The 24,334-nt window shown below is 33.9% G+C and overlaps 1 protein-coding gene across 13 annotated transcripts in view; it reads right to left on the bottom strand.

The window, feature by feature from the left end:
• The window catches only part of LOC139521193 (ras-specific guanine nucleotide-releasing factor 2-like), a 168,687-nt gene that overhangs the window by 30,630 nt on the left and 113,723 nt on the right, over positions 1-24,334 (bottom strand). For 5 of the 13 annotated variants that reach the window (XM_071314533.1, XM_071314535.1, XM_071314538.1 and 2 more), the window contains 13 exons: positions 22,440-22,518; positions 19,381-19,580; positions 18,841-18,923; positions 12,275-12,298; positions 9,287-9,362; positions 8,195-8,382; positions 7,336-7,538; positions 5,709-6,620; positions 4,244-4,421; positions 3,438-3,670; positions 2,139-2,245; positions 704-883; positions 272-369 (listed from right to left, as the gene is read on the bottom strand). In XM_071314533.1, coding sequence (XP_071170634.1) covers positions 272-369; positions 704-883; positions 2,139-2,245; positions 3,438-3,670; positions 4,244-4,421; positions 5,709-6,620; positions 7,336-7,538; positions 8,195-8,382; positions 9,287-9,362; positions 12,275-12,298; positions 18,841-18,923; positions 19,381-19,580; positions 22,440-22,518 — 2,561 coding nt within the window. The remainder of the gene's footprint in view (positions 1-271; positions 370-703; positions 884-2,138; positions 2,246-3,437; positions 3,671-4,243; positions 4,422-5,708; positions 6,621-7,335; positions 7,539-8,194; positions 8,383-9,286; positions 9,363-12,274; positions 12,299-18,840; positions 18,924-19,380; positions 19,581-22,439; positions 22,519-24,334) is intronic. The other 8 variants (XM_071314534.1, XM_071314539.1, XM_071314543.1 and 5 more) reach the window with 3 other exon arrangements.

The following is a 24,334-nucleotide window of genomic DNA, read 5'->3' as shown; positions in this document are numbered from 1 at the left end:
CTTCTTCTAAAAATAAAACACTGAACACCAGGATATATCCAATAGTGCTGATAACACTAATAATCAATCATTCATTTCATGTGCACTTCAACAATATATTTTTCCATGCTTATTTTTATTTATATTTTTATTTTGAAATGATATATATAAACACTACTAATTACAATTAAAATTGAGAATGAAAATGGGGAATGTGTCAAAAAGACAACAGCAGAAGGTCACCTATAGGTCGTCAATGAACTTCAATTGAATTGTTCAGCGCAATACTTACTCGCTCCTTATACTGATAAATATTTTATGGTCTAAGTAGGTCAACTGTTCAGCTATATCCAATGCAGATAGGGAATCAAATGTGTCTTTGGAAGATATCTGTCAAAATAGGAAATAATCAAATGAAATAAATTTATAATAATGAGTCAGAAATAGACAAAATCTACAAAAAATAAGTATATGTAAAGTATGCAAGATGAAACATTAAAATAAATTAACCATAATAACAAATAAGAAGCATTGGGTTCAAATGTATATAGAGAAACAGCACTGTTCTCATCTTTAAAATCAGTCTAAGCAGAATGTTAGTTAGCTTTGCCACACATTTCTAATCTATTATAAATCTATAAACCTAGATCATGTTTTCCAAAATGTAACAAGATAAGAATACACAGAGATGTAAGGTAGAGAAGGTAAAGAAGCATTAAATTACCGCTGGTGGTGTGAGTAACTTTTCTAAGTCGACCTTCTTGACCTCTTGAGATTCCTTGTTGATTGTACGTAAGATTGATGCTGCAGCTTTATGTTCCGTGGGTAACAGTGAAGTATTACAAACCATCTCTTCTAACATGTCAATTACTAATGCTTTCAACTCGGGGTCACTCTCAAAATCCTACAAATATAAATTTATTATTATAAATTACCTAATAGTTGTTGTTAAATTAAATTTTGGGCCTTCTTTTACCTTAGAGTCCTCACCCATATGAAGCTACACTATACTAATTCTTACTCTAAATCTTATCAGTAATCTGCAATGAGCCTAACGCTAACTCAAAATCCTAACCATCACTTTATATTGTAGGTACCATAAAGTAAAAAGGTATTTCTTTAACATTTTAGTTATGCACCTTTTTCTAAGACCCTTAATCTTTGCCTGATTGTTATGCTATTATGTTTTCACATTTTAATAGAATAAAAGTTATAGACTCAAATTTGACTGCCTTATATGTTTGAAAGAGTATAGGATCACTGTATCCTACCAAAAAGATGGCTTGTTTCATAAATGATATTTGACTATGTTTTAAGGTCTGATTACCTGTTGGAATTTAGAAACCCAATGTTTGACTATGTTATATACCTGTTGAAATTTAGAAACCCAATGTTTGACTATGTTATGTTTACCTGATGGAATTTAGAAACCTAATGTTTGACTATGTTATATTTACCTGTGTGAATTTAGATACCCAATGTTTGACTATGTTATATTTACCTGTTGGAATTTAGATACCCAATGTTTGACTATGTTATATTTACCTGTTGGAATTTAGAAACCCAATGTTTGACTATGTTATATTTACCTGTTGGAATTTAGAAACCCAATGTTTGACTATGTTATATTTACCTGTTGGAATTTAGAAACCCAATGTTTGACTATGTTATATACCTGTTGGAATTTAGATACCCAATGTTTGACTATGTTATATTTACCAGTTGGAATTTACAAACCCAATGTTTGACTATGTTATATTTACCTGTTGGAATTTAGATACCCAATGTTTTACTATGTTATATTTACCAGTTGGAATTTACAAACCCAATGTTTGACTATGTTATATTTACCTGTTGGAATTTAGATACCCAATGTTTGACTATGTTATATTTACCTATTTGAATTTAGAAACCCAATGTTTGACTATGTTATATTTACCTGTTGGAATTTAGAAACCCAATGTTTGACTATGTTATATTTACCTGTTGGAATTTAGAAACCCATTGTTTGACTATGTTATATTTACCAGTTGGAATTTAGATACCCAATGTTTGACTATGTTATATTTACCTGTGTGAATTTAGATACCCAATGTTTGACTATGTTATATTTACCTGTTGGAATTTAGATACCCAATGTTTGACTATGTTATTTTTACCTGTTGGAATTTAGATACCCAATGTTTGACTATGTTAAGCACTCTCATAGTAGCAGCAGTACTTATGACAGACTCTCTCTTCTTCTGTAGACGGGAATCACCAGTCCCTGTTAATAAAACATACAATGCAAACTTTATACCATACACTATTTCATACAACATAAATACTTGATGATATATACCAGGCATTAAAGAGACTGTGATTTTTAATGTTTTTAAACATTCTAAAGTAACCTTTCACCTTTTGTGTTATCCAATTATGACAAGAGATATTTTCTTTCAAGGAAGGAGTACATAAATTAAAGGAAATGACTGATCAAGAAAAGAATTAAATATTTATTGAATAAGAATGAGAGTATACCTAGAAATAGAGTTTTACTGTACATTAAACAAACCATCAGATAGAGCCACTAACCTGTAGTAGGTTGTACTGTACATTGAACAAACCATCAGATAGAGCCACTAACCTGTAGTAGGTTTTACTGTACATTAAACAAACCATCAGATATAGCCACTAACCTGTAGTAGGTTGTACTGTACATTAAACAAACCATAAGATAGAGCCACTAACCTGTAGTAGGTTGTACTGTACATTAAACAAACCATCAGATAGAGCCACTAACCTGTAGTAGCTTGTACTGTACATTAAACAAACCATCAGATAGAGCCACTAACCTGTAGTAGCTTGTACTGTACATTAAACAAAACATCAGATAGAGCCACTAACCTGTAGTAGGTTTTACTGTACATTAAACAAACCATCAGATAGAGCCACTAACCTGTAGTAGGTTGTACTGTACATTAAACAAACCATCAGATAGAGCCACTAACCTGTAGTAGCTTGTACTGTACATTAAACAAACCATAAGATAGAGCCACTAACCTGTAGTAGGTTGTACTGTACATTAAACAAACCATAAGATAGAGCCACTAACCTGTAGTAGGTTGTACTGTACATTAAACAAACCATAAGATAGAGCCACTAACCTGTAGTAGGTTGTACTGTACATTAAACAAACCATAAGATAGAGCCACTAACCTGTAGTAGGTTGTACTGTACATTAAACAAACCATAAGATAGAGCCACTAACCTGTAGTAGGTTGTACTGTACATTAAACAAACCATCAGATAGAGCCACTAACCTGTAGTAGGTTGTACTGTACATTAAACAAACCATAAGATAGAGCCACTAACCTGTAGTAGGTTGTACTGTACATTAAACAAACCATCAGATAGAGCCACTAACCTGTAGTAGGTTGTACTGTACATTAAACAAACCATAAGATAGAGCCACTAACCTGTAGTAGGCTGTAGAAAGGCCCTTGATGTCCTTGGAGTGGTTTGTGGCTGAGGTGGTACTGTTGCCTGCTGTTGTTGTGGTTGTGTAGACACTGGTACTGTTACCGTTGGTGGTTGTTGGGTTGTTGGCACCTGTTGTGACTGACCTTGACCTGGTTGTGGACTCTCAGGGTAGGTCACTGACCCAGCTGTAGCCACAGCAAATGCTGTCAAAGCTGCTGTGGAACTTGATCTGTAAAGAAAGAGGAGGATTGGCTATACAAATGTGTAATTTCAACAATAAGTGTTTAACTTATATAACCAAAAGGTTTTTCTTGAATATTAAGTTGCTAAAATGGAAATAGTTGTAATTACATCAATAATCTTTATTCAAATTAACAGGTACCAGTATAGACTGAACCTTGTATATTTGGTATTTCGTCTCAAGATATTCTTGTTGGCTGTTTATTTTCACAATTTGTCTGTGTTTGTGGTAATTTAGAGTTAACACCCCTTTCATGGGTGTGACTCTACATAACTATGTTGTTGCTGGTTGCTGTCTCATTGACATATATTATGGCTCTCACAAGAACTCAAAAAGATGTAACAGCAAATATTTTGGCTCAGTGTTTGACATCAGTCTTATCAGTGCAAACTTACCGTCTTTGGGATCTACGAGAAGATGTAACAACAGCACCAGATTTGGCCTGAGGTGGTGAACCCTCTATCTGTGGATAACTTACCTTCGTTGGGATCTACGAGAAGATGTAACAACAGCACCAGATTTGGCCTGAGGTGGTGAACCCTCTATCTGTGGATAACTTACCTTCGTTGGGATCTACGAGAAGATGTAACAACAGCCCCAGACTTGGCCTGAGGTGGTGAACCCTCTATCTGACTTATAATGCTGCTACGTGGTGTACTGGCACTTATTATACTACTCCTAGGAGTACTGTATACACTTCCTATTGACTCAGCCTCAGCACTTCCTCTCTTACCAGTAACTGGAATATAATTTGTCTTTTTATAGTCCTTATCATAATGTTTGAAGAAAACAAGTTCTTACTTGAAGCTAAACTATAATGTTTTTAAATCAAGTCATTCATGTTTAAATAATATTTCTAATATGACTTGCTTCTTTCGCTTTGTAAACAACACCGTGATAAAATTCTCCATATATCTATACTTAGCGCAGACTCAGAGATATACATAATAATGGCTGTTACAATATACTTCCCACGTAAATTCACATGTAATTGGAACCTATTTGTAAACCATTTGCCAATTTTTTATTTTTTTTAAAATTGCAGTTAAAAAAGACAAAATAACTTATTCTAATTCGGATGCATAATAAAAAGAAGTAATGCACAAGAGCTCGGAGAAATCAACAAAATAAAAATAAAATAAAATTCTGCGAAAGTCTTTTAATGTTTTTGACGCATTTAAAACATGACGTCATACAAATGAAAACGCTACAGTTGAACGTTTTCTGAAAAGTGAATCATCGAAATTCGTATAATATTGTATTAAAATTGATTTCTAAGGTAGGTTTTGTTTTATTTTCTATTCTATTGCATTTTTCGCATATTTACTGATTTCAGCAAGTCAACATGGTGGCTCCTTAGTTACAAAATGTCAACTTTGGATTTGACGGTAGCTTATGAGAAAAACATGTAAAATAAAAATGGCAAATGTTGGGTTTGTGAATTTAAAGAATTAAACAGATTTTTTTTTCTAGCGGTTATTCACTAAACAATCCATGCAAGCTACAGATTTTATGAATATTTGAGCTTTATCGAACCGGGAGTAAAAAAAGAACAGCCAGCATACCTACCATCGCTTCAGTTTTTTAATGACCGTATTTGTCCTATTAGAATCGAAATAATTCATGGAAGCCATAGATTGTTGGAAATTTACACATGGCCTGGGCCGTGATATTCGTTAATTTCGCTAACGCTCAGGATAAAATTCGAATATCACGGCCCAGGCCATGTGTAAATTTCCAACAATCTATGGCTTCCATGAATTATTTCTTAACTATGCTCTGTATGAACAATTAGTTCTATAGCAATGACTTTATAAAATTAACTTTGAATATCAAATCTGAAAGTCACAAATAAACCTCTTTAAAAATTTTACATCTTGTTTTAGGAGGATAGGTATGGATTCATTTGCAGGTCATTAAAAAAAAATTTAATAAGAAATACATCCAATTTTCATATTTCGCATTCTAAATATAATTGTAATAATGACTTCATATTGAACATATGACAAACTTATTGAAAACTTACATGGCCTTTTGATATGTGACATGATGTTTGGCGATGACATGCTGTACATAATGGGTGACGGTGCTCGGTTGATTTTTGGACTGGACATTGGTGACTTGATGGGAGATAACCTAGGTGGGGTGGATGGTCTACGATCACGCACTGCGGGTGAAAGTTGTCTTGTTGGAGAAGACTGTCGTCTTGGAGATGGGGTGAGTTCTAGCCTGGTTGGCGAAGTCCGTCTTTGTAGTGATGGTGATGAAACCTCCTGTCGTGTTGGAGAAGATGGTCGTCTGCCTGGAGATGGAGCTCTCCTGAGAGGAGAAGTAGCTCTGGCAGTAGGTGAAGGAATTCTGATTGGTGAAGACATAGGTGGTTTAATTATACGTATTGGACTACTAGGAGATAGTGCTAACGCTTCTAACATATGAGGATCTGTACTGAAATGGTATCCTCTATTTGGAGACAGTGGTCTCTCTTTATAACCTGGACTTAAACTTCTTGTTGGAATGCCATTTGTTTGCCCTCTTATATTAAACCTTGGACTCACTCTTGGTGACGGAAAGGGACTCAATCTTGGTGTTCCAGGAGTCAATGTGTCAGAGCTTGCCGCTGAGCTAATAGTATTTGAGCTCTGATCACGAGCAGTGTGAAATGTTTCTGTGGACTCTGATTCTGACAGAAATATTTGTGATTCACTTAAAAAATCCTTGTCTTCGTCACTAGAATAATCACAGGTTTCACCTATTTCTCCAGCACCCAACGACAATTTTAAAGACCCAGAAGTCTCCATCTTTATTGACGGAACACATGCTTCATGATCTGTCAATGTTTCTGTTGAAGCAATCGGAGCCAGTTTTTGCTTTGGTGGCGCTAAAAAACTCTGTAGTTCATTTCCTGTTTCGTCACTGTCAATGGAATCTCTACTATCTACTAAAACAAGACAACATAAATGTATTGATCTTTTTATAAGCAATAACTGTAAGGAGAAAGTTTACATGCACTTCCTATTTCAATAATATTCAACAATACAAATACAATCTATATTGCTAATTGTCTATATTTCATTTGCTGACCTTTAAAGCAAAAACCACCACACAAAAAACTTGCTTCAAAGTGCTTTCTAACTCTTACAAAAAACATCAAAATATTCTGTTTGATTTTTGCAAGGACGTATAACTAACATACGTCCTTGATTTTTGTAAAAGCCTTCACCAAAGGTTTTAAGTGAATTATGAATCTTATGCAAACTAGCACATACTTATTTCTTTGTAATGTCAAGTTTAGCAATTCAACAAGCAATTTATGTTTACTTTGGTAAAGGAGGCACCAAAAATCCATGTTTGAAATCATGATCACAGTTGGCAAAGGCTGGTAGACAAAAATAAATGAATTAATGTACATTTCATTTAAATTGACTATACAATTTGGCAATGCAGAATACAGTTTCTCATATAGAGTAGGCACAGCAGCACAAGGCAATTGTTAAATAGGCATGCAGTGACCTTAAGATGTAAATTTTGATTGAATTGTATTTCTAGGTTACTGTCTTCTTGACTTTTCTCTCAGATCTCTTTTAACTATGTGCAGTTATCCTACATTTTCTGAAATTTTCAATTCATGTGAAAATATACGGAAAAGATCTTACATTTATGGAATGATTCTGATCCTAGTGTAGGAGGTTTCTTTATTGGTCTTTTCTCCATAGATACTTCATGTTTCATGTCCCCTGTACTTATTCTACGTGGTTTTTCCACTTGAGGTTTGAGTAGAAGTTTGGTGTCGGTGGGTGGGTGCTCAGTGAACTGTTGTGGTGGGCTCGTACTGTAGATATCAGTATCTGATGCTGATCTGAAAACAGAAACAAATTATTAGTACTTTCAGTAAGATATACTTCCATCTTTTATGGTAACATTCTATACAAAGCACAACAATGTTGCCATTCACTTCGAAAGCTACTGTAAATTCAGAAATTATTGAATGCATTTATAATTGCAATTTTGTAATTTTAGACTAAAATGCAATTTTATTTATTTGCGATATTGTGAAAAATCCTGTTTAATTCATATAAAAATTTTCAAAATGCGAGTTTGAATTATTGCAGTTATAACCCTGTCGCATTTTTCGCAATAATAAAAACATTGCAATAATTTTTGAATTTACAGTTACCAAACCTTAAAGTCATTTAAGATTGAACATTGGAAATAAATATTGATTCCCTTATATGGTCTTTATATCAGAAATAAACACAAATATTCTAAAACCAGTTTTTTTTGGCATGATACAGGATATGTTCTTCTTGCTTCATTTATGATGGATGATATAAAACCCCTAATTGGAGAAATAGTGGTATATGTTCATATATTAAGACATTAATTTTCAATCATGACTTCTGAAACTGGCATGCCAGCAACTGCTAGTAGTCCCTTCAAATGATCTGTTTGGTTTTATTTTGAAAGACAAAATCCAAGTGAAGGTTTGATCTGGCTAATAAACTTGATACTTACTGGCAAGAGGACAGGCTAGAATCCAAAGTCTGTTCAGGATTCTTATAAACCCTTTTGAGGGCTTCCAGCACCACTTTTCCACTAGAAAACACCCTATAGGTCAGCAGGAATGTGTTCAGGAAATCGATGCTTAGAAACCTGAGATCAGTGAGACGATCTAGTAGGCGTTCCACACTGGCATGACGGATCTAAATTTAAAGGGATGAGATTTTAACACAGATACAATAAGTATCAAAATGATTTGAAAACTACGTTTGTGTTATTTATTTAAATTTAAGTGATGGTGCCAACAAAGTCATATTTTTGTTAATGCATATCCTGGTAAGGGTAAAATTGAGAATGGAAATGGGGAATGTGTCTAAGAGACAACAACCCGACCAAATAAAAAACAACAGCAGAGGGTCACCAACAGGTCTTCAATGTAGCGAAAAATTCCCGCACCCGGATGCGTACATTCTTACCTAAATATGGTCCTTATTGTAAAAAATTGAAAATTTCCAAATATCTTTTAAGTCATTAACATAAATAAGATGCTTATAATTATCCAATTTCTCAGTCAGTAAAATACAATGAAATAAAAATCTCCAATTCTTTTTGACAACCAGAGATTTCTTATAAGCTTATTGTGACAAATAAGAATTAAGTTTGGTAGAAAAAATCCGTAGGCGTACATTCTTACCTAAATATGGTCCTTATTGTAATAAATTGAAAATTTCCAAATTTCTTTTAAGTCATTAACATAAATAAGATGCTTATAATTATCCAATTTCTCAGTCAGTAAAATACAATGAAATAAAAATCTCCAATTCTTTTTGACAACCAGAGATTTCTTATAAGCTTATTGTGACAAATAAGAATTTATTTTGGTAGAAAAAATCCTTTGATGTCACAATTCTAAATGGACCAACCAAACTAACTGTAGAAATTATATTTTTCTAGTGAAACATCTCTGCAATGGCATCATTCTGTTTATTCTATCAATACAGTGACTTATTTGGTTTGAATTCATTTTATTTTGTTGATAAAAATATGGTTATGCAATTTTAAAAAGCAAATAATTCGAGAAATAAGTAAACATTTTATTTTTCTTACTTGAGGCACTTTGCAGGAGTTTAATGTTCTACTGAACCTGATGTCCACGTCATCCTTAAACAGCTTTGGATCAGACCTGAAATAAATAAATAATTATATTCTACATACATCTTCTATGATCAGACCTGAAAGTACAGGGAATAAATAGTGCATTCTCGATAACCTTAGACTAACAAACTTAAACAAAACAACGCCTGTACATTATGCTGATGGAATCCTTTCTTATGATGTCACAAATATACTGGCAAAGGATATGAAAAATAGGGTGTTTATGTGCCATAAACTTTCATTAATAAATGAACTTACAACCACAGTTAACTAAATAATTTATAATGAGTTAAGACATCCATGAAGTGTTTCTATTCAGATTTTAGTTTTGGTTTTAGTTTAACATGCTTATACTAACTGCAAGCAAACTAATTGAGCAGTGAAATAATGCAATCTGAATGTGATACAGTGACTAGTTACAGATATGTTACCTAAACTAAATGCTACTATAAAATTATTAAAGAGTTCATACTGATACTTCACAATAACTCTCCTATAGGACTCTCTAAAGTCTTGACGTGACCTACTGATACTTCACAATCACTCTCCTATAGGACTCTCTAAAGTCTTGACGTGACCTACTGATACTTCACAATCACTCTCCTATAGGACTCTCTAAAGTCTTGACGTGACCTACTGATACTTCACAATCACTCTCCTATAGGAGTCTCTAAAGTCTTGACGTGACCTACTGATACTTCACAATAACTCTCCTATAGGACTCTCTAAAGTCTTGATGTGACCTACTGATACTTCACAATAACTCTCCTATAGGACTCTCTAAAGTCTTGACGTGACCTACTGATACTTCACAATAACTCTCCTATAGGACTCTCTAAAGTCTTGACGTGACCTACTGATACTTCACAATAACTCTCCTATAGGACTCTCTAAAGTCTTGACGTGACCTACTGATACTTCACAATAACTCTCCTATAGGACTCTCTAAAGTCTTGACGTGACCTACTGATACTTCACAATAACTCTCCTATAGGACTCTCTAAAGTCTTGACGTGACCTACTGAAACTTCACAATAACTCTCCTATAGGACTCTCTAAAGTCTCTACGTGACCTACTGGAAGACAAATCCTTATTTCCAGTGACAGTAAGAACTTACTGCACTTTATGTTTGTCAACCACTTTGCACAACCAGGTGAATCGTTCGATTAATTTTGTTGCTTCTGTCCTGTTTATGTATGAAATATCTGCTACTGCATATTAAGCACAAAATAATCATTCTATTTGACATTGTTGCTTAAACTCTTGTCTCTTTGTCTCTTTTCTTTTTGTGAAAAATGGCGTTTTCTTCGAGACAATACTAGTTTGTGATTTTGTTGTAATATTATTTTGTAATTACAACTGATTAAATGCCTTATTTGATCTTTTTATTACCTGCAACTTATTCATAATCAGTAGAAGGATGTTTATGTTAGAAATACAACTTATGTATTATGTAATAAATCTTCAATATGAAAAGAACCTCTCCAACCAGTATACTATTTTATATCATCAATTTTTAAGTCCAAAAATAATAAATAAAAGCAAATTATTCCAGCATAAAAGCAGCCAACATTGAAAGCAAAAGTGAAAAAAGAAAACATTGCACAACACATTTCTACTATTAAAGCGAAAAATATCTTTATTCATTAAATTTAGAGATCTGTTAGATAAATAACAAGAAAAATTCTGATCAAACAAATAATAAAACATTGAAACGTACAGCAACATATCAAATTATTCCATGCCAGATAATAAAGTGTAAAGCTACATTCTACCAATAGATCAAAATTCTGTGTGCCCATTGGTTAGAATATTACAATCCAAAAAAGGATTTTAACAAGGGAAAAGCAAAATTTTATGACTCCAACTGAAAACAATAGGCTGAGGGGCCTTCAAGTCTGTATCACTCGTCTGGCAAACATAGACCAATTGAATGTTTTTATTTTTTACAATTTTCTATGATTGCAATTTGTAGATCTAGTTTAACAATCATTATTCCTGTTCTTTTTTCCAAAAATACAAATTTATGATAAATTAAATATGGTCATTTATCTTAACTTCAACTTAAGGGAAATAACTCCAAAAGCATCCTAAGGAGTGGGTCTCATTTGGGTTCTAAGCATGACACGGGATTGGCCAATTTTTTTTCAAGCATGACACTTGAAAATGGAATAATTATGTGTGAAAACTGGAAAGAAAGTCCGGCAGGAAACAGGAAATTACATGCTCTATTATAGCAACGAGAAGCGGGATATGGGATTCTTACTAAACAATAAGCAGGATTCAGGATCAGACACCCCAAATGATATCCCCTAAGGATTCATCTGATAATTTTGGGCAAATCAGTAAATCTTTATATTGTGTAAAATAAGCAACCTGTCAAATTTGCTCAGTTTATTATGGTTATCATGCGTTTGATAATTAATGCATTTAATCTTAATGTTCTATTTCATGACTACCATGTTCATTGGTTCACAGGAATATGAAACAAAAACCTTATACCAGGTACCATTAGGTTCACAGGAACATGAAACAAAAACCTTATACCAGGTACCATTAGGTTCATTAGATCCATTTTTGGATTATATTGATCAAGTGTTTTCATAGAAGATTTGTTTTAAAGTTAATAAAAGAAAATGACGACAGACTCTAAGTGAAGACAATAAGCTCACATAGTCCTTAAGGGCAGGTGAGCTAAAACAGAATTGTATAAATAATATATTCATAATTTATCAAATAATAAAAGCAAGCAATAAAAAAACAACCCTCAGATTTCCATGTTTTGATCTGTTTTAAACTTGACAAGGATTTTGACTGTATAAAACAAAACACCAGAAAATTATACACAATTCCCTTTTATAAAAAATATTGTAAATTTCAGTACTCCTTTTAATGTCCAAAATGACACACAAATATTTTGAAGTTAGGAAATGACTCACCAGATTTGAGCATCATGGATGTATCTGCAAAGTGTGCAGGTCAAATGTTGTTAAGAAATAATGACAACAGAATTACGACATAGATGACCTTCACAGAAAGTTTTTTTCTAAGAAAGAGAAAATTGAAACTATATCTGAAAGTATCTGAAGGAAAAGAATAAAGCCCATAACAATTTTGTCTGATTGCCCTTTTAAGATGAAAATTTCAACATCTCAACACCTTTTCTGCGTAAAAAAGTTTAATTATCAAAATATTCATTGCAAACATAAATAATTGGAATAAGTAGAACAATTCCTCCTAAAAAGAAAGACGTGTGTCGCCTTTTGTCCTTGAATATAATTTTTTTTTTTATTCATATGAGAAGTCCGCTAAAATCTCTAAAGATAAAAATTTTAAATAGCAGGTCATGTTGCATTGTAATGCCGGCCTGCAGTAGAATCTGTACCTGAAGTTTGATTGAAAACAAACTAACATAAACAGAAATGACTGATGTTTTTGTATGGCGAAACCCCTAAATTCACTCAGACCAAAAACTAAAGGCTCTAAAGAGCCTGTGTCGCTCACCTTGGTCTGTGTGCATATTAAACAAAGGACACAGATGGATTCATGACAATTGTGTTTTGGTGATGGTGATGTGTTCGTAGATATTGGCCCACTCCTGTGACGCCATATTACTTTACTGAACACTCTTGCTGTTAACAATATATCTATCTATAATGCACTTTGCACAGTAGTTACAGCATTTGAAAATGCCTGTACAAAGTCAGGAATATGACAGTTCTTGTCCAATCGTTTTTGATGCGTTTTGTTATTTGATTTTGCCATGTGATTATGGACTTCCCGAATTGATTTTCCTCTGAGTTCAGTATTTTTGTGATTTTTCTTTTTACAGAGAAAAACATTTTGTAAAAATTTACCAAAATTTATGAAAATTGTTACATTTTACCCCTATGTTCTACTTTTAGCCATGGCAGTCATCTTGGTTGGCAGGCTGGGTCACCAGACACATTTTTTAAACTAGATACTCCAATGATGATTTTGGCAAAGTTTGGTTAAATTTGGCCCAGTAGTTTCAGAGGAGAAGAGTTTTGTAAATGATTTCAAAAATTTAAGAAAAAATAGAAATATTGACTATAAAGGGAAATAACTCCTTTAGGGGTCCATTGACCATTTTGCTCATTATGACTTATTTGTAGGTCTTACTTTGCTGAACTTTATTGCTGTTTACAGTTAATCTCTATCTATAATAATATTGGAGATAATAACCAAAAACAGCAAAATTTCCTTAAAATTACCAATTCTGGGGCAGCAACCCAACAACCGGTTGTTCGATTCATCTAAAAATTTCAGGGCAGTTAAATCTTTCCTTTATAAACAATTTTACCCATGTCAAATTTGCTCTAAATGCTTTGGTTTCAGAATCATAAGCCAAAATCTACATTTTACCCCTATGTTCTATTTTCAGCCATGGCATCCATCTTGGTTGGCTGGCCGGGTATCCAGACACATTTTATGAACTATATACCCCAATGATGATTGTAGCCAAATTTGGCCCAATAGTTTCAGAGGAGAAGATTTTTATAAAAGTTAACAGACAACGAACGACAGAAGACAGACGCCATGTGATGAGAAAAGCTCACTTGGCCCTTTGGGCCAGTTGAGTTAATATAAATAGCAGGTCTCCTTAATGTCTTGTCTTCAAGAAGTTTCAAAATGGAACAAAGTGTGGCAACAGAAGAGATCCCTAAGTCTCACAAGGTTCAGCTGAACAAGGAACACAATAACACAGCCAGACAAGCATAAAAGACGATGAATTGTTTATTATTGAACAAGCCTTTCTTTTTTCATGCAGGAGAGTATAGGTAATACATAAGTATAAATTACAGAAACACATTTTACAACTTCTAACAAATATGCAATTAGATATTAAATTGTATTTTATTGGACAGCACTATAGTTCACAAAGTACAATTGCTACTGTTAAACTCACATTGTATTCCCGTTGAGTTGGACATCATTGTGACTTTAGAATACATACAATGAAGTTCAGAGACCGTTGAGTTGGACATCATTGTGACTTTAGAATACATACGATGAAGTTCAGAGACCGTAGAGTTGGACATCATTGTGACTTTAGAATACATACCATGAAGTTCAGAGACCGTTGAGTTGGACATCATTGTGACTTTAGAATACATACCATGAAGTTCAGAGACCGTAGAGTTGGACATCATTGTGACTTAAGAATACATACCATGAAGTTCAGAGACCGTTGAGTTGGACATCATTGTGACTTTAGAATACATACCATGAAGTTCAGAGACCGTTGAGTTGGACATCATTGTGACTTTAGAATACATACCATGAAGTTCAGAGACCGTAGAGTTGGACATCATTGTGACTTAAGAATACATACGATAAAGTTCAGAGACCGTAGAGTTGGACATCATTGTGACTTTAGAATACATACCATGAAGTTCAGAGACCGTAGAGTTGGACATCATTGTGACTTAAGAATACATACGATAAAGTTCAGAGACCGTAGAGTTGGACATCATTGTGACTTTAGAATACATACAATGAAGTTCAGAGACCGTAGAGTTGGACATCATTGTGACTTTAGAATACATACGATCAAGTTCAGAGACCGTAGAGTTGGACATCATTGTGACTTTAGAATACATACAATGAAGTTCAGAGACCATTGAGTTGGACATCATTGTGACTTTAGAATACATACCATCAAGTTCAGAGACCGTTGAGTTGGACATCATTGTGACTTTAGAATACATACCATCAAGTTCAGAGACCGTAGAGTTGGACATCATTGTGACTTAAGAATACATACCATGAAGTTCAGAGACCGTAGAGTTGGACATCATTGTGACTTAAGAATACATACGATAAAGTTCAGAGACCGTTGAGTTGGACATCATTGTGACTTTAGAATACATACGATGAAGTTCAGAGACCGTAGAGTTGGACATCATTGTGACTTTAGAATACATACCATGAAGTTCAGAGACCGTTGAGTTGGACATCATTGTGACTTTAGAATACATACCATGAAGTTCAGAGACCGTAGAGTTGGACATCATTGTGACTTAAGAATACATACGATAAAGTTCAGAGACCGTAGAGTTGGACATCATTGTGACTTTAGAATACATACCATGAAGTTCAGAGACCGTTGAGTTGGACATCATTGTGACTTTAGAATACATACGATAAAGTTCAGAGACCGTAGAGTTGGACATCATTGTGACTTTAGAATACATACGATCAAGTTCAGAGACCGTTGAGTTGGACATCATTGTGACTTTAGAATACATACCATGAAGTTCAGAGACCGTTGAGTTGGACATCATTGTGACTTTAGAATACATACCATCAAGTTCAGAGACCGTAGAGTTGGACATCATTGTGACTTAAGAATACATACCATGAAGTTCAGAGACCGTAGAGTTGGACATCATTGTGACTTAAGAATACATACGATAAAGTTCAGAGACCGTTGAGTTGGACATCATTGTGACTTTAGAATACATACGATGAAGTTCAGAGACCGTAGAGTTGGACATCATTGTGACTTTAGAATACATACCATGAAGTTCAGAGACCGTTGAGTTGGACATCATTGTGACTTTAGAATACATACCATGAAGTTCAGAGACCGTAGAGTTGGACATCATTGTGACTTAAGAATACATACGATAAAGTTCAGAGACCGTAGAGTTGGACATCATTGTGACTTTAGAATACATACCATGAAGTTCAGAGACCTTTGAGTTGGACATCATTGTGACTTTAGAATACATACGATAAAGTTCAGAGACCGTAGAGTTGGACATCATTGTGACTTTAGAATACATACGATCAAGTTCAGAGACCGTAGAGTTGGACATCATTGTGACTTTAGAATACATACCATGAAGTTCAGAGACCGTTGAGTTGGACATCATTGTGACTTTAGAATACATACCATGAAGTTCAGAGACCGTTGAGTTGGACATCATTGTGACTTTAGAATACATACCATGAAGTTCAGAGACCGTTGAGTTGGACATCATTGTGACTTTAGAATACATACCATGAAGTTCAGAGACCGTAGAGTTGGACATCATTGTGACTTAAGAATACATACCATGAAGTTCAGAGACCGTAGAGTTGGACATCATTGTGACTTTAGAATACATACCATGAAGTTCAGAGACCGTAGAGTTGGACATCATTGTGACTTAAGAATACATACGATAAAGTTCAGAGACCGTAGAGTTGGACATCATTGTGACTTTAGAATACATACCATCAAGTTCAGAGACCGTAGAGTTGGACATCATTGTGACTTTAGAATACATACCATGAAGTTCAGAGACCGTAGAGTTGGACATCATTGTGACTTAAGAATACATACGATAAAGTTCAGAGACCGTAGAGTTAGACATCATGTGACTTTAGAATACATACCATCAAGTTCAGAGACCGTTGAGTTGGACATCATTGTGACTTTAGAATACATACGATGAAGTTCAGAGACCGTAGAGTTGGACATCATTGTGACTTTAGAATACATACCATGAAGTTCAGAGACCGTTGAGTTGGACATCATTGTGACTTTAGAATACATACCATGAAGTTCAGAGACCGTTGAGTTGGACATCATTGTGACTTTAGAATACATACCATGAAGTTCAGAGACCGTAGAGTTGGACATCATTGTGACTTTAGAATACATACCATGAAGTTCAGAGACCGTAGAGTTGGACATCATTGTGACTTAAGAATACATACGATAAAGTTCAGAGACCGTAGAGTTGGACATCATTGTGACTTTAGAATACATACAATGAAGTTCAGAGACCGTAGAGTTGGACATCATTGTGACTTTAGAATACATACGATCAAGTTCAGAGACCGTAGAGTTGGACATCATTGTGACTTTAGAATACATACAATGAAGTTCAGAGACCGTTGAGTTGGACATCATTGTGACTTTAGAATACATACCATGAAGTTCAGAGACCGTTGAGTTGGACATCATTGTGACTTTAGAATACATACCATCAAGTTCAGAGACCGTAGAGTTGGACATCATTGTGACTTAAGAATACATACCATGAAGTTCAGAGACCGTAGAGTTGGACATCATTGTGACTTAAGAATACATACGATAAAGTTCAGAGACCGTTGAGTTGGACATCATTGTGACTTTAGAATACATACGATGAAGTTCAGAGACCGTAGAGTTGGACATCATTGTGACTTTAGAATACATACCATGAAGTTCAGAGACCGTTGAGTTGGACATCATTGTGACTTTAGAATACATACGATAAAGTTCAGAGACCGTAGAGTTGGACATCATTGTGACTTTAGAATACATACGATCAAGTTCAGAGACCGTAGAGTTGGACATCATTGTGACTTTAGAATACATACCATGAAGTTCAGAGACCGTTGAGTTGGACATCATTGTGACTTTAGAATACATACCATGAAGTTCAGAGACCGTTGAGTTGGACATCATTGTGACTTTAGAATACATACCATGAAGTTCAGAGACCGTTGAGTTGGACATCATTGTGACTTTAGAATACATACCATGAAGTTCAGAGACCGTAGAGTTGGACATCATTGTGACTTAAGAATACATACCATGAAGTTCAGAGACCGTAGAGTTGGACATCATTGTGACTTTAGAATACATACAATGAAGTTCAGAGACCGTAGAGTTGGACATCATTGTGACTTTAGAATACATACGATAAAGTTCAGAGACCGTAGAGTTGGACATCATTGTGACTTTAGAATACATACGATAAAGTTCAGAGACCGTTGAGTTGGACATCATTGTGACTTAAGAATACATACGATAAAGTTCAGAGACCGTAGAGTTGGACATCATTGTGACTTTAGAATACATACCATGAAGTTCAGAGACCGTTGAGTTGGACATCATTGTGACTTTAGAATACATACGATAAAGTTCAGAGACCGTAGAGTTGGACATCATTGTGACTTTAGAATACATACGATCAAGTTCAGAGACCGTAGAGTTGGACATCATTGTGACTTTAGAATACATACGATCAAGTTCAGAGACTGAGAACACCTAACAAACTGAGATATAAGAAAGTTAGTATTCACCTTACGGACTCAAACATCCCAAGATAACTCAATGACTGAGTCCATTAAAGCAACCATGATAATCTTCTTCAAAAACTTGAGTAGCATAAGAAATGACTCATCTATGGATAATATCTAAGTCTATTTGCTGATTGATACTCAACTAAACAACTGAATCATATTTATGATAACTCACTTATAGAGTTTCATAAGCTCACACACTTACAGATACTCACATAAAAGACTGTGTCATTTTAACTGAATGTGATTCGCTCCAGTTTAGTTAAATTGATACTGACTTGACAAACTCTTAAACTGAAAACGACTCACCAAAAATTAAGTTTAGGAAGGTCAAATATCAACAGATACTCACATTACAGGCTGGGGTATCATACCTGAAGACAACTTACTAATCATGGAGTTCCTAAAAGTGACTCACCTTACAGACTGGGGCATCGTAACTGAAGATGACTCACTCATGGAGGAGTTCAGTAGGTCACTGTAATGAAGATTTTCTATGCACTGAAAAATAAGATAAAAATACCAACATTACTTTTATATTCAAATAAGTCAGACATTTTCAATGAAAAGGTAAGCACTATTTCCATGCTTCACTCACAAAATCTGACAACACTCCTTTCTTGATTTTGTTCTGGTAATTATATAACATCAGCTAATAAAATTCCTGCCTAAAATTTTTAAAGGTGTGTATCAATAGTACAAAACCCGAGGATTCTGAAAGGTCTTTATCACAGCAAAATGGGGCTTTGTCTGATCCTTGTAAGCTAAGCTTTATGGCCTTTTATAGCTGACAATGTTGTATGGGTTTTGCTCATTGTTGAAGGCTGTATGATAACCTATAGTTGTTTATTTTTGTGTCATTTGGTCTCTTGTGACGAGTTGTCACATTCTCTTGTGACAAGTTGTCACATTGGCAATCATACCACATCACCTGACTTACTTAGAATTGTATATTTACCTGACTAATATCACTACACCAAGCTATTTTCTCTTGGTGAGTTGAAGCTACCAATGTTAAAGTTGTTGGAGGTCCACTTTTTGAATCAATAATAATTTTAAAATCTAATCCATTGTAGTTATTGCGATCTCGGTCACAGGCCTGAGCTGTCAATAATGTTGTTGCAGAAGTTAAACTTCCAAAGCTTTCCCAAGATATTGCTACAAAATAAGAAGAAAATCATCTCAAATAGTCGGCTATGTCCAAAAGAGGCTTTTTTACTTTTTTTTTTCTATCCCTTAATTTCAAAGTATCTAATCACACTAGTATTTTAACTAGAGGCTCACAGAAATACAAATAACTATATCTAGTGAAAAACATGGAATTTTTAACAAATAAAATTAATTGTTATGGTAACCATGGTAACCATTTGTGACATTGTTGCCTTTTATTCTATTTTCATGTGCTTCTTTTTTTTAAAGTTCAAGGTTAAATTATTTTTTCTTTAAATATTTTAGAACCATTCCTTTACAGAAAAGACACAAATCTAATAACTTGTTTTTAGGGAAAATGTCATGTGTGAGAGAATTTCAATAAGGTTCAACAGTGTGAATACTCAAATGCCAGGGTCGCAAAACATATAATTTGTAATTTGAAAGATCAAACAAAGGGCATTAGTGTTTTTTTTTTAATTCTTTTAATAGAGATCCTCAACTTGAATGCTTACTAAGGAAAGGATATGAACTGATTTCTAAAATTTAACAACCTATAGCTCCCGAGTTATATTTTCTAAAAAAATAACAACCTAAAGCTCCCAAGTGATATTTTCTAAAAAATTAACAACCTATAGCTCCCAAGTGATATTTTCTGTTTACTTATATAAAACAATTCCCTAAAGTTTCACAATCTCAAAAATATACAAATGTATACCCAAATGAGGTGGTAATCTTTAATGTTTATACATGCATTCAATTAAATTTGAAGGCTGGGGTTGAAATTTTAAAGGAATTGATTACATCAAATATGTTTGTTCTGTATATTACTGAAAAATGACAAAGTTTCATCCATTTTAAAAAATCTACAAAGGATTAGGCTTCAGTAACACCCCTGGAAAGTAGAATGCTTCTGCTACATTAATATTGGCTGTTTTTGACAATACAATGTACATATGTCGGGTACTGCATCATTAAGTCATGCTAAATTACTGATATCTTCACAATTTGTGCCTTTTAGTAAAATTTTAGACGGTTTCTGTCTAAAACCAAATTGGCCGCATTCGTGTTCATTCATAATATTGAAATGTAAGTTGTTTTTGATGATGTTGCATAACATATGAGCTGCGTCGCATATAAATCGACCTTATGCAAGTGCATGTACACTGATACATATCTAAGACTATGATCAATTTTGGAATAACTAAGATATAAAAGCTGCATTTTGGTCCCTTTAAAAGGGTTGTCTTCTTATAAAAACCTACTTTTGGAACAATTACAGACTTTCCGTAGAAATTATTTTAACCCAAAATAGGTTAACAGAGGTATTGATTTTCGTTTGCATAAGGTCGATTTCTTATTCTATCCGACGCAGCTCATATATAAAGGTTGAGGATGAACACGGATGCGGCGGCCACTTTCATTTTTGACAAAGATTTTCTGAAAAGTGATGTTTTTTGGCATATTTGATAGATTTTTCATATTTAAGCTTGAATCGGAGTATTTTTAATGACTAAATCAGTTAAAATCTTTTACTTAAACTTATTGAATCAATTTAAATAGACACTTAAGTGTTTAAAAAGTGTACAAAATCTTTCTTTCGATGAACGTGAATATTTGAGGCCTGATAAATATTGGCCCTTACAGGACCTACTCCTTTGATCCATCAATATGGACATATTGTGTAATACACTGGCTCTTTGAAAAAGTTGAGAGAAAAAATGCAGAAAATTTTAACATTTTCTCTAATTTTCTTCCTATTCGGATCTTAAATTATGAGGTCAACCTTTGAAAGAGAAAAAAACATTGAAAAAAAAAAGAAACTGCACCAAGCCAATTCCTACATGTATAAATCAGCTTTTATGTAACTGGGCTACATCGACTCGTATAATCCTGAATTCATTTCATAACAAATTGTCCTCTGATGTATGTTATACCAACAGGGTGGCAGGTATGACCTATTCTAATACATATTATCCATAATCATCTATGTTAAGAGAAGTTAAAATAAAGGTCAACTTGGTCTGATTCTGATTATCAAATCATTTAGCTTTTCTCCTTAATAAAGTCTTTCATTTAACGAAGAAATACAGTGCATTATAATATACTGCATGGTATAAATAAAAAAAAAAAAATGAACTGAATGGAAATAAACTATGAACTTTATCGGGACAATTAATCCTTTAATTTTGAAGGATGGGGATAGGGTCTGGGTTTGTATTATAATTTCAACAATGTTAACAAAACTAGGATTTAAATTGTTACAGCAGTTTGTGAGTATTATATATTTTTTGCATATTTTCAAGAAGGGTTTACTTCTAAGTTGACAAAGATTCAAATCAAAATGTGTGCAGTAAATTCTTTATTTTCAGTTTTCACATTAATGGCAATCTAATCATAACTGCAATGTGTTTGTATAACTATCAATTACTTAATATCTATTATCAATATCCACTTACATATCATCATTCCTATTTCTTTTGATTTCTTTGTTTTGTTAGGCTCCTGTCTCCCTCTACTGTCTGATAACGGTGACAAATCAATGAACTGATCATGTTTCAATGTCACACTGTCTTATAGACATTACACCCTACATCTTATTGTATTCATACTAATTCTTTATTCTCTAAAACTGCTTATTCAGTCTCAGTTTTGTAAAAAATATAAACCTGATTTATAGCACTTTCAGGACATTCAACTCACAATGAAAAAAAAAACCCTGAAAATAACATTTTTTACAGCTTTTGTTTGACAAATTGTTGAAGGAATTTGTGAATGATATTCATCATAATAATCTGCAAGGACATGTTATTTTTTACCAATCAGACAACATGAAATCTTCACTGCTATTTATAGTTATTTACTTACTGTCGTCATCAAAATAATACACATCAGAACTAGGATCTTCAATAAGAGTACAATCTATAAGTGGAATCTTTCCATAGTGCTAAAAAAAGACAAAAAGATGAGTGTCATTAACTCGCTGTTTTAATCTACACAATAATGTGACCCAAAATTTGGAACAAAACAAGGAAATATATATGCTATCTTGCAAATACATGTATAGAAGATCAAAGCACCATCTATCTGAGTAAGTGATTGATTGTAGGGTGTTAAACACCACTTTCAGTGCTACTGGCTTTATCTTGGCAGTCAGTTTCTTTTATTGGTGTAGGCAGCCAGTGCTCAGAGTTAACCAACCATTGGCCAGAAAACTTACAATCCTAGTAATTTAAGGTTGGAGTTCAAGAACAGAAACCTATTCTAAACCACTGACAAGCTTTGTTTTTTTTCTGAGATAATAATAACAGATAGTTGAACAAGAAACTTATTCCAGACCACTGACATCATACCTGTCAACTGACCTGTATCCTGCAGGTGACACCAGAGAATTTCACCCCATACCCAGGATCTTGAAATACCCTCCAAATTGTTAATAACACGACAATTAAAAAAATTACCTGTATTACCTATGCACTTAGTTCTTGACATTTATTAAATGTGCATATACTTGAAATTCCAACACTTAGTACAATCATCTTAGTTCCTGACTAGTTATGTGTGTACTAAAACACACAATTCCAACACTAAAACATATTTGAACCTGACAAGTCATATATGAGCTAATTCTGGAAATTCCCACACTAGAACCATCTTTGAAAGTGACATGCTGTATATATGTGCTAATACTAGATATATCTGTGCTTATATGATTATGATAGAAATTCCAACACTAGGACAATCATGTGAACTGCATTGTATCGAAATTGACCTTATGCAATGGAAAATTAATATTTCTCTTTGGATTGAAAAATATATCTATAAAATGTCTGTAACTAATTGAAAATTGTGTTGATACCAACAAGAGTGCACACTCTAAAATGTCTCGCCTTCTTTACTAATCATTGATATTATGTTGATAGTCCTAAATATAAAGCTTTATTACAACTGTCACATAAACTAAACATTAACCAAGAAAACTAAATATTGACCAATGAACCATAAAAATGATGTCAAGGTCAGATGAACCATGCCAGGCAGACATGTACTGCAAACAATTCTTCCAATCAAATATTGTTGACCTATTGCTTTTAGTTTAAGAAAAACAGACCAAAACACAAAAACTTAACACTGAGCAATGAACCGTGAAAATGAGGTCAAGGTAAAATAAAACCTGCGCGATTGACATAAAGATTATAAAATATTTCCTTACACCAAATATAGTTGACTTTTAGTATCAGAAAACAAGAATGTGTCCATAGTACACGAATGCCCCACTCGCACTATCATTTTACATGTTCACTGGACCGTGAAATTGGGGTCAATACTTTAATTTGGCATTAAAATTAGAAAGATCATATCATAGTTAACATGTGTACTAAGTTTCAAGTTGATTGGACTTCAACTTCATCAAAAACTACCTTGACCAAAAACTTTAACCTGAGCTTCACACTATCTTCTTCTTTGTTCAGTGGACCATGAAATTGGGGTCAATACTTTAATTTGACATTAAAATTAGAAAGATCATATCATAGGGAACATGTGTACTAAGTTTCAAATTGATTGGACTTCAACTTCATCAAAAACTACCTCGACCAAAAACTTGAACCTGAAGCGGGACGAACAAACGGACGAACGAACGGAGGCACAGACCAGAAAACATAATGCCCCTCTACTATCGTAGGTGGGGCATAAAAAAGACCAAAACTTAAAAACTTAACTTTGACCACAAAACCATGAAAATGAAATAAAGGTCAGGTGAC

This window comes from Mytilus edulis, chromosome 4 (genome assembly GCF_963676685.1).
Source record: "Mytilus edulis chromosome 4, xbMytEdul2.2, whole genome shotgun sequence".
NCBI classification, from domain to species: Eukaryota; Metazoa; Mollusca; class Bivalvia; order Mytilida; family Mytilidae; genus Mytilus; species Mytilus edulis.
The sequence above is the reverse complement of the archived record's forward strand: the minus strand, read 5'-3'. Positions and strand labels throughout refer to the sequence as shown.